The following is an 11658-nucleotide window of genomic DNA, read 5'->3' on the forward strand; positions in this document are numbered from 1 at the left end:
CCCCCCCCCCATCTTCTTCCAAATCCTGTCTATTTTCCTCTCCCAGTTCGCCCCCTCCCCCCTTTTCACTTCCTTCACTACCACGTTCTTCTTTCTTTTCTCTCTCTCATCTCTCTCCATCCTTAGTTCCATTCCTCTTAACCTCCTTTCCACCTCCTCTACCTTTTCTTCTCCCCCCCATGTATTCTGTCCTCCCCCGTCACCCCTATTTTCCTTATTCCACCCTTCCATTTTCTCCACCCTCTTTTCCAACTCTACTATCCTATCAATCATCGCCTCCTTTTCCTCCTCCCACCTGTTTACCATCTCTTCCCTTTCCCTCCTCACTTCCCTCGCCATTTCCTCTATCCTTTTCTCCACTTTCCCCACTTTTTTCGTCAGCACCCCCTCTAATTTCTTCGCCAGCAACCTCAACAATTCTTCTGTCCCCCTGTCCCCCCCCTTCTCCGGCGATCTTCCCACCAACTTACTCCTCTTAAACACATCCTTCTCCTGCTCTACCATCCCCCTTTCTTCCGTCTCTTCAAACTCTAAGGCTTTCCTCTGTCCCATCAGCAACTCCTCAATATTCCCCTCACTCCCTGCTCGCCCCCTCATCAGCCTCGCCACACTTGTCAGTCTTCCTCTTCTTTTTTCCTCGTACTCCTCTTTCCCACCATTCTCGTCCGCCATTTCCACTTAATACCCTACCGTCCTCCACCGGTCTTACCTTTCGCTGTTATCCCCCTCCCTACCTTACCGGTCTTTTACTACCTTACCTTAATCCTTTCCCTACTATACCTACTTCTCCCGCGCCTGTCACTCTCACTATCACCTAACCTCCAAAAAATTCCCCGTCCCTACTGTCACCACCCTCACTTATTCCTTCACTCCCTTTACCAGCCTATTCTCTCACCCTACACAACTCATCCTCCTCTATACTCACCACCGCCTTCTACCCTCCTAACACCTCCACACACACTTCCCGCACCCTTTTCCTATGCCTGATCACACACTCACTCTCCACACCAGTCACCGGAAACGGAAGTCTCAGTCATGATTTATAAAATATAAATACCGTATTTATAGAAATTCTAGTTATATACAAATATTTGGACAGGGTATATTATTCACCTAGAATTTTGTGTCCTTCCACATTATGAATATTGTAAGAATTTAACATTTTAGATGGAATTGGAGTGAAATTTATGGTATAAGAAAATTAATCAATGAACATGTAAACAGTACTACCTCATTATATACAAACTCTTTCTAAGCTTTATCATTTCCCCCGTTTAAACTCTATGCATCAAGCGGATCGAAGTTTGGTGCGGACCTTTCGTTATAAACAAACAAGTAATTGCGTAAAATCATACGTACTTGGACATAAGATTTTTCTGTGTATAAAAAGATATGTAATATTGAAAAGCTATCGTTTCAGTTAAAAAGATTAGAATGACAAGATTTGAAACTGTTGCAGGACTAATTGTAAGTTATTTTTATATTCCGACAAATGTCATGAATACTATGTTTTCCACATTAGTAACAGCGAGAAAGAAAGCAAGGTTTATAATTTCATCTTCCAATTTATCGGCTGTAGCATAACTAAGAAGGTGTACGAGAACGTATTGGTCCCTTTTACATATTTAAAAAGAAGAACAATATATTTATGAGATTATGAATTAGTTTCACCTTAGACTGTTTGCCTTAGTTATTGTTATTTAACGACCTTTTTCCATACTTACCTTAATACCGAGCTAATATTTCTAACAGTTCGTTTCTCACATGCGGCAACTGTGATTCGCTTATAACGAGGAATGGCGATGCTCATGGACACTACTTAACATATACATACGTGAATCTCGACCTCGCCGCGCAATAGTGAGAAAATGCTCGAGCGACAAATTTTTTAGATTCCTATTCCCCTAACCAGCCTAACAGTGACTTATAACGACATAGTACCGTACATAGGTTTTGGACATCATCGTCTATAAATTTCCATATCAGTATAATTCGATATTTATAATTTGACAGATGGCGATCCGATGACTCCTACGAAAGCAATAACCACCTTTCAATTCAACTTACATAAACTCTACGCTACAATATGTAAAATACCCAGCACGGATCAAGTTACGCTGTTACTGTACATGCTTCTTCATAGAAATCCAAATGTCAAGAAATACATAATGAAGAGACCTGACATTAATTTATTGGTATGAACTTATATTTATGCTGTATCTAAACAATTAGAAACTGTTTCGAGATTCAGCTAATATAAAATAATCTTTATCTCATTAGTCAATAGGTCATAAGATAATATTGCATATAGATCATACGTTAAATACTTACCTGTAAATTCGTTTTGATATTGGAAGGATCATTCACCTTTTAATCGGTAATAAATAGTATTCTTATCAATATATAAAATTTGTGTAGCGCTAACTCCTTGTCATTTTATAAAAAAAATTATAAGCAGTGAAAGGTTATTGAAAACCTGTTTCGTTGAAAGGTAAAAATGCACTCTGTGTTGTACAGGATAACAAATAGGAAATTACTATTTTTATTATTTTATTTAGATTACTATTTTTGAAGAGGTACAGAAATAAAAAAAAAACGAAATGATGGTTTAATAGTAGAAACATTGAGGTTTTATTAAGGAACACAATTGTATGTTTTAAAAGTTTTATACAGGGTGTTTCGAAATTACCTAACCAACGGGGTAAGGCGGTGTTCGGGAGGCACCACTGATCACGAAAATGACCTTCCTTTTCTCCGGAAGCTCATATTTTTAAATAGGAGCAGGTCAAAGTTGACCAATCAAAACGAGGTATCAAGAGAAACGTAGGCACCTACGAACTCTGAGTTTTCTTTCCTCGCTTTTGTTCCTCAGTGGCTTTGAGCAGGATGACGTTAGCTGAAAACATGCCTATTGGATGTCACCCGCTGAGAACAGAAGTTCTTAATTGAACAGTCAAGCACTTACTGAAAACTGCAATGTTCTATAATAATGCCATTTGAGTTACACAGATATCTCTGTCACGTCTTACGTAGATTATCCTGATCTCGCTTTTCTTCCATTGATCGTCAGCGATTCGTGCTACATCCCATTGACATATCGCAATAAAATTCGAATGCAATTGACAACTTTTCATAATTTATAAAGCATATTCCTTAAAGGCCATTCTACAATGCAATATAATAACACGTAACACGTAAGAAATAAGCAATAAGATCTTCAATTGTATAATTACCTAATTCCATTGGATCCTCCAATCAAGAAGGAGAAAATCGTTTTTACAACCGAGCGTTTACGTTTACGTCTCTACGATTATGGTGGCGTCTTGGACATAGCAACGATACGGAAGCGGAGTATCGTTGCTATGTATTTTTCACGTAAGCCGTTACAGAGATTACGGAACGGGGCATGCTCGATGCTACTCATTACGTTCCGTGCTCCGTGAAATACGTAATATTTCGCCAATATTTCCATGCGTGAAATGTTATTTCCTGTCACCTGTCATTAACCAACTCTATAGACAAGGTCATTATCAATATCATTACAGAAATTAAATTTATCTACGATAAAAGTCATCGTGACTTTAAAAATGAAGTAATGATTTACTTATCTGTATGAATAAACGCATACACGTTTTTTAAATATTTATATATTGACAGATCATGACAGGTGACTGGTAATGACATTTGACAATGACGTTTCGTGCTCCGTTAAGTCCTTAAAGACCCTAGCAACCGCTTCCGTATCGTTGCTATGTCCAAGACGTGACCAAAATCGTAGAAACGTAGTAAACGCTCGATTTTAAAAACGATTTTCTCCTTCTTCATTGGGGGATCCAATGGAATTAGGTAAATATACAATTGACGATCTTATTGCTTATTTCTTCCGTGTTACGTGTTATTATATTGCATTGTAGAATGGCTTTAAGAGTTTATATTCCCTGTAAGATATAATACTGATCTCTCGTAGTAGGTAAATCCGAAATCTACCTCCCGTTGAATTACACGTGGAAGTTGAATAACTCCTCGCAGCCGGAAGGAAAATTAAAATTTATGCTGCTGTGATCGAATCAATTTTTGTCAATCTCAAGGTGAAGCATGTATAATCCTCCATCAGATGTAGCATGAATCGCTGGAAATCAATGGAAGAAAAGCGAGATCAGGATAATCTACGTAAGACTTCACAGAGATATCTGTGTAAGTCAAATGGAATTATCATAGAACATTGCAGTTTTCAGTTAAGTAGTGCTTGACTGTTCAACTGAGAACTTCTGTTCTTAGCGAGTGACATCCAATAGGCATGTCTTCGGTTGACGTCATCCTGCCCGAAGCCACCGAGAAACAAAAGCGAGGGAAGAATACTCAAAAGTTCGTATGTGCCTACATTTCTCTTGACGCCTTCCTCTGATTCGTCAACTTTGACCTGCTACCATTTAAAAACTATGACCTTCAGGAGAAAAGGGAGGTCATTTTCGTGATCAGTGGTGTCTCCCGAACATCGCCATACCCCGTTGGTCAGGTAATTTCGGAACACCCTGTATATTTTAGAAGCGAACATCTTAAAAATACCGAAAATTCGTAAGGGGCAAAACACTTAATGGTAACGCCGATCAACCCAAAGACCTAGAGCAACTCAAAACGACTATATAGAAAGCGGTTCACGATATTTCTGATACTGTAAGGGAGTGTGTATTTTATTGTTAAAAAGAGGCTCGATTACTGCGCCAATTCAGATGGTGAACATTTCGAAAACTTATACCATTATGTGTTTTGCCCCTTACGAATTTTCGGTATTTTTATAGTGTTCGTTTCTAAAATACATAAAACTTTTAAAATATGCTATTCTGTTCCTTAATAAAACCTCAAAGTTTCTACTATGTAAACATCATTTCATTTTTTTGATTCCTGTACCTGTTCAACAATAGTAATCAATTAGTTTTCACACCTTCCCATTTGTCATGCTGTATTTACTGCTTGTTTAGAATGTTCAAACGCACCTTGTTATTCTAACGAGGAGTAATAATATCTGAAATATTTGCGTATGTGTAGAGAAAAGTGTACTGGAAAATAAACATGCATGCAAATTTTGGGGTGTTATTCAATGAATAGAAACTACAGTAATATTAGTGTATTTTAATAAGTTTCAATATAGTTGTTTTATATTGTGACGTACGCCGGCCAACGGCGTAGCCGACAAATAATTCACGCCTACTCCCAACGTGCTGAAACCCGGAAAACTATCCGAGATCCGAACTAGATCGGATTGTTGGGCGCCAGATGCGAACTCTCCGCACCGACGTTCCTCCTATGGCCGCTTCCACGCGATCTCCCGGCTGCTCAGCCTCAGCTAGCTGAAATGATAGAGGGGAACGTAGGGACGACGAGATTTGAACAGTTCGGGGTACGCCAATGAAAACGCCGGTCGAAGTTTTAATATCCGTTTATTCAAATGTAAAGGAAAGCGGAGCCAGTACAAATCGACGTGTACAATAACTTTTAACGGCGAGCGCGGCCCTTCGTAAGGGCCGCAGGATTAACCGTTCCCCACCGCCCCTAGCGTGCCTTATCACGAGGTGCGTATTCCTACCACGCGGTCGCGATCCTACCAAGCTCGGTGGGCGAACCTCTTTCCTAGCGGAGATCTGCTCCGGCCAGCGTCCCGAACGCCTGGACCACCGATCTACGCCCGGGCTACGTGAAGGCGACTATCCTGGCCCTTCTTCGAGGGGAATACGTGGAATACGAAGGGCCGTTCTCGGCGGTACTTACCGGTGTAGCGGCTTATTCCAAAAATCCAAGGGAGCCAAAAAAAAGAAAACCAAACAGGCCAGTTCTGGGCGGGAGGTCCTTGACTCCGGCTGGCGATCCTGTTCGCATGTCCGCCGTTCGTGCACCTCCCCACTCCCCGCACAGTCACCCGGGCCCTTATTCCCACTAAAACCAAATCAAGTCCCAAAACACAAGCTACGTCGTCCACCAGAGATCCACAAAAACAAGCCGAGTCGTCCACACACAAAAATCCGTAATCCAAAAAGGTACTGCCCGCAATCGTCCGAACTAACGTCGCCGCGTGTGACACGGTCGATTACCGGAAAGAGACTGAATTCGAGAAATCCGAAGATTGCCGATCCCTATTGTTGCCGGTTTGATGAATTTAGCCGAAGGAATTCCCGCCTCACGGGAATTCCTGGCCCCTCACCGTCCCTCGTCTAGCGGGTGGACCAAAAAAAAAATACCCCCCTCCCGCGGTACGTTGCCGTCCAGGTCGCTCATCGGGACGATCAGGTGTCCAGCGGACAGTTAACGGGAAGCGGGCGGTCGGCGGCATCATCGGCGTAGGGTATTAGCCCTCATGCCTCGCCGTCCGATCCGCCCCGCCACCACCGCAGCTGAACCCCCTCCCACCCCGATCGCGCGACCCTTCGACGCGGACCCGCGAGTTGTATCCCTTAATGTAACGTGGGGCGCGCAAGCCAGGCGTATGATGCCACGTCATTGTGGCATTTCTGATGCGCAAATGCCACAATATATCATTATTTTTGTTACGTGCCGAACTTGAAAGGCAGTAATTGATATTTCTTGTGTAAGAAACTTTATATTGGAGTAGTCGAATACAATTCTTGATAAGAGCAATGCCGAGTCTATAATGATCGTATCACAAACGCAAGTCATTGTCATCCCCTTGAAGACACAGTCGAGTGAGTGTGGAGTGGGGGGGAGGGGGTGTATGCCATTCTCGGGTAAACATCTGGTGCGTTGTTTCCTTTTAGTTGTTCCTTTCAGTCGTCCATCCTGGTAGTACTTGTAGTACGTAGTACGTAGTGTAGTACGTGTAGTACTTATGGTGACCGCATCCCGTGCTGCCATACTCCGAGTTAACCTGCGGTATTCTATAACCAAAGGACAACATTGAAAGTTTTGCACCTCACCCACTCGTATCCCATAGCATCATCTGCCGTTAGCAATATTACTTAACGCTATATGCAGTTGTCATTCTCTCTTTCTTTTCAATTAGGCGTGCTTTCTTTTCTTTACTCATGTACTTATAGGCTACAATCCCAACCATTCGCTCCATGCTCCCTAAGCGACTCATGCCATGACCACCATAGTAGCCCTACTCGTCCGTGAGTTATCCAATCGGCCTCTAGTAGTGGTCACTGCATTCCTTGTACCAGTAATACTGTTATAATCCGGAAGTGATTTTGCACAACTCATGCGGACCCGCAGAGATATTCCCCATCGTCGGGTCTATGACGTCACAGCCCTGTCGCATAATTTTCCCCAAAACCATTCCGCCCAAGACACCGCCGAACGGCCAGTATTACATCACGGTACTCCGGCACGATTCACACTCAACGGTTCACCTTTCTCGTCTGACCGACCATATGAGCTTCTAGTGTTATCCTTGCCCTCAGTGTCATCGAAGTCAGAATCGCTGACTCCCGTGGTCCAGGGCTTCAGGTTCTCGCCCGGAACCACACCGCTATAAGGCTTCTATGTGTGTTGAGCCCCTTTGATATCTTCGATGACATATCTATTGCGGTCCAGTACCTTCGTGATTTTATATGGCCCAGCGTACTTTGGCAAAAACTTTTTACTTGAACCCTCATTATAGCCCTGTAAACATTTAGCCGCCACGATGTCTTTATGCCTGAATTGCCTTGGGGGAGCTCGCCTCTTGTTATACCAAGTTTCCTGATCTTTCTCATTCCGCCAAATTACTTCTTCGGCTTGCTCTCTAGCTTTCTGTCTATTTTCATCGTTAAAAGACTCTCCTATAGCGTTGAGGATTTTCGCCTCAGCTGCACCGCTGGGTCGATACCCTAGTAATAATTCTGAAGGGCTTTTTCCGATTCCTTTATTAATTGTATTATTCACGCCCCAAACAACTCGCGCTAACTCCTGGTACCATTTTCTTTCTTCGGTTAGCCTACCAGCGAGCGCGTTAAGAATCGTCCTATTGTAACGTTCTACCTGTCTGTTTACTCTTGGGGTAGTTATTGCTGTTAACACATGCTGAATACCCCTTTCGTGACAATATTCTTGAAATCTTTTGCTGATGAATGCACTACTACGGTCGCTAATAATTCACTTTAAGAAGCCAAATGCTTCGCTAAATTGTATTCAGAAACCGCTCGGCCGGCAGTTCTTCTCAGAATCTACTACCACGAGCAAGTATGAATTACTCGTGGTACTCTTACGAACGGCCCCAAGTGATCTATATGTACCGTATGCAGTGACTGCGGAACTTTTTCAATGGGATGCAAATGACCTGGCCTTTTACCAGACGGCTTTTTATGATAAAGGCAGTCGAGAGATGCAGCGACGTATCGTTTGACATAACATCTCATTAACGCAAACCAATAATCTGTTTGCACCTTTTCCAACGTTTTCCCCACCCCAAAATGTCCCATCTCATCGTGACATAATTTGACTATTCGTTGCCTTGCAGCCCTTTGCACCGTCCACGTGGGATCATCCGGCGTGTTTTTAAACACTCGATTTTCCTTCAAAACAAAATCATATTTAATCTGGCGCTCCTCCGTATCACCAGCCTCTTGATTTAGTACCTCATGAATGTACTTTAATCGCGAGTCTTGCAATTGGGCAATCAGTAGCCAGCCTCCGAGTTCTATGTGTAACAACCCTACATCTTCTATCGCATTGAGAAACTCTTTGGATTCGTTCGGGTTACGGCTGAGCGCATCAATATGTGGCATCTTCGCCCCGGTCCTGTTTTCTATTGAATAGTCAAATTCTTGTAACTAGCACGCGTGTCAAATCTCATTTGACAAAGGTCGCACGCAGTGCACTACAGTCGCTCACAATCTTAAAACCTGCACCAAATAGATAAACCCGAAATCTCTGTAAAGTACTTACTACCGCGAGTGTCTCTAACTCGTATGAGTGGTACTTTCGTTCTTCTTTACTTACTTAACGGCTGAAATATATAATAGGTTTCAGAGCGCCATTGTTCTGCCGCTGTAACAGTATACCACCCAGTCCCAACTCACTCGCATCTGTATGCACTTCAGTATCAGCGCCTTAGTTATATATTGCTATCACGGGTCTAGTAATTAGTTTTTCTTTTAGTTCGTCGAAACCTCTCTGTTGGTTTTCGTCCCAACTCCAAACTTCAGATTTCTTAATCAATTGAGTGAGTAGTCTGGCAAGTTCTGGATAAACCTTTGAAAGTAACTGGTTAGGCCTATAGACTGTCTCACGCCATGAACGTTGGTGAGCACTGGAAATTCATTAACAGCTTCTATTTCATCACTGCCCGGCCTAACCCCTTGCTGGATCACTTCGTACCCGAAATAGGCTATGTTTGTCTCTAGAAATACGCACTTGTGATGGTTAAGCGTCAAATTTGCTTTTCTTAGTTCCTGCAATACTATCTCCAATGACAACAATCCCGACTCTACGTCCTTTGAAGGAACCAAAATATCATCCATGTACGCTATTACGGAAATCTGACTCTTAAGTGGGCTCACTATTTTATTTTCCTAACAGCGTGCGCAAAATTCGATTTTGCGCACAGGTTTGCGTGCACAAAGTGCTTCATTCCCGCACTGTCAAACGCGTGTGCAAAATCGAATTTTACGCAGCTTGTTATGACAATAACATTACGATACACGTGCGCATAGGTGTCTCCCGCACTCGTTTGTTGTCACCCTCGCTACGCTCGGGCGACAAACCCGACTCTTGCGGGAATCACCTACTTTGCGCACTTGTATCGTAATGTACTATTTACTCCAAATTCTGTACACTTTTAAATAGATGGAATAGAATTAGGTACGAACGATGTCTTATTATAGTATATTGTATGTGATTCAACATTAGTTTACGCTAGGTTTAGTTATGTAAGGTTAGGATAGGGTGGAATGTTCAAATTTCGGAGACTGGGTAGGTTAGTGGATATCGTCGGCGAGCGAGCGAAACGAGCGAGTCCGACTGAAGAGAGCATTAAATCATTGAAAAGGCTCCATCAGATAAAGATAACTTACAATATCGTTGAATTACTGATGGAATATCGCTCAAGAGGCAGAAATTCGCATTTGTGTTGAATTGGGTTTGTACGTAACTGGGCATCGCCCGATAGGAATTCATATTGGCCGTATGGTGTAACAAGTACCGGTTTCTCTATTGATTTCTCTGCAACTGGAATCTGATAATATCCTGAGGTTAGGTCCAGACTGGTAAAGTAACAGCTTCCTTGAAGGCTATTTAATTGGTCTTCTATCAATGGCAATAGGTATCTATCCTTCTTCGTGATTGCGTTCAGGGCTCGATAATCCAAACACATTCTAAGGTCTCCATTTCTGTTCCTTACTAACAGAATCGGACTCGCAAATGGAGAATTAGAGTCCCGAATTATATTGTTCTCCTTTGATTCCGCTATAATTTCGCGAACCTGCTCGCGCTGTGGGTAAGATAGTCGACGGGGTCGATAGGTTACTGTAGAGTCGCTCGTTAATTCTATCTGAATCTCTGCAGCTCCTGTCTTCCCTAGCTCTGACACATCAAACGCAAAGCAATCCCGGTAAGAGTTAAGTATTTTAAACAAACGCTTCCTGTCGTTTTCCGTTGTATTTGGACCTATTCTAACTTCATTCATAGGCAACTCGCTCTCATCTACCTTCCTAATCGGGTACAATTATCTTATATTAGATTCTATTGGAGACTGCTCCCTGGGTTTGATCCTTGTGGATCGTTAACGGTAGATCTGACAAGTTAACTACTGGCAACAATCGTGACCTTGTAATTATAAGACATCGTGGGACACAGTGCCCACTTCGCCTCGTACGCTTAGCTCTACGTATAAATCACCAATGTACTTATCTCTCACTGCTACCTTGACATCTGCTGTGTGCTGGGGTGGAATGACCGTTATCTCCGTAGCCCATAGCGCCAGCTTCTGCGGTGGGAGTGTTTCCATCTCCAGCAGAGTCGTTATAGTCTTGTCGAATAGTCGCAAGCAGACATCCTTCTGCACTGTCGTGACACCTGGCAAATCCAGAAAAGGTTGACCCACGATGAGTGGCACGTCCTGAATCTCGTTCAGGACAACAAGTAATCCCTAATCCCTCAGCCAGATCGACTTGTTCGGTTGCCTTCGCGTCCCACAGGATAGCACCGCAGCACCGCCATATCCCCGTAGAATTGAGCCTATTGACTGCAATTCTAATTGCATCTTTTCTGCTTCATCCTTCCTTATGGTGACGCATTCACTTCCGTTATCAACGTAAGCACGGAGAAGTTTGCCATTGACTATTGCTTCGTGAAATTGTGTGCCATTTGCTTTCGGTTCAACGCCAATGGTTCGTCTCTCAAAGTTCTTCTCAGACTCTTTCTTAGTCTTCACACAGTTTCTGGCTATGTGTTCTGCTTCGTTACACCGAAAACATTTAAACGTCTTCGGTTTATTTGCAGAGTCTTCCGTTGCGCCACTTTGCTTTCTTGCTTCTGGGTCTTGCTTCGGAACCCATTTAGACCTCCCGTTCGAGTAGTACTTAGCACGACCGTTGTTTTCTTTTTCGACGGTTTTCCTTATTCGAATTTGTGCTGGTATATCTTGCTCAGACATATGCGCACGTTCTCGGGGGTTTGAAAAAGTAGTATAAGTTGGAGAGTTCTGGATATAGATTCCTGCACCGACAT

General features: G+C 42.9%; 1 protein-coding gene across 1 annotated transcript in view; it reads left to right on the top strand.

Annotated features, from left to right (window-relative positions):
* The window catches only part of LOC107264968 (dymeclin), a 12811-nt gene extending 9630 nt beyond the window's left edge, over positions 1 to 3181 (top strand). The window contains exon 2 of the mRNA XM_015733820.2: positions 2014 to 3181. Coding sequence (XP_015589306.1) covers positions 2014 to 2201 — 188 coding nt within the window. The 3' untranslated portion in view covers positions 2202 to 3181. The remainder of the gene's footprint in view (positions 1 to 2013) is intronic.
* The last annotated feature ends 8477 nt before the right edge of the window (positions 3182 to 11658 follow it).

This window comes from Cephus cinctus, unplaced genomic scaffold (assembly GCF_000341935.2).
Source record: "Cephus cinctus unplaced genomic scaffold, Ccin1 Ccin1_scaffold0206, whole genome shotgun sequence".
Lineage (NCBI taxonomy): Eukaryota > Metazoa > Arthropoda > Insecta > Hymenoptera > Cephidae > Cephus > Cephus cinctus.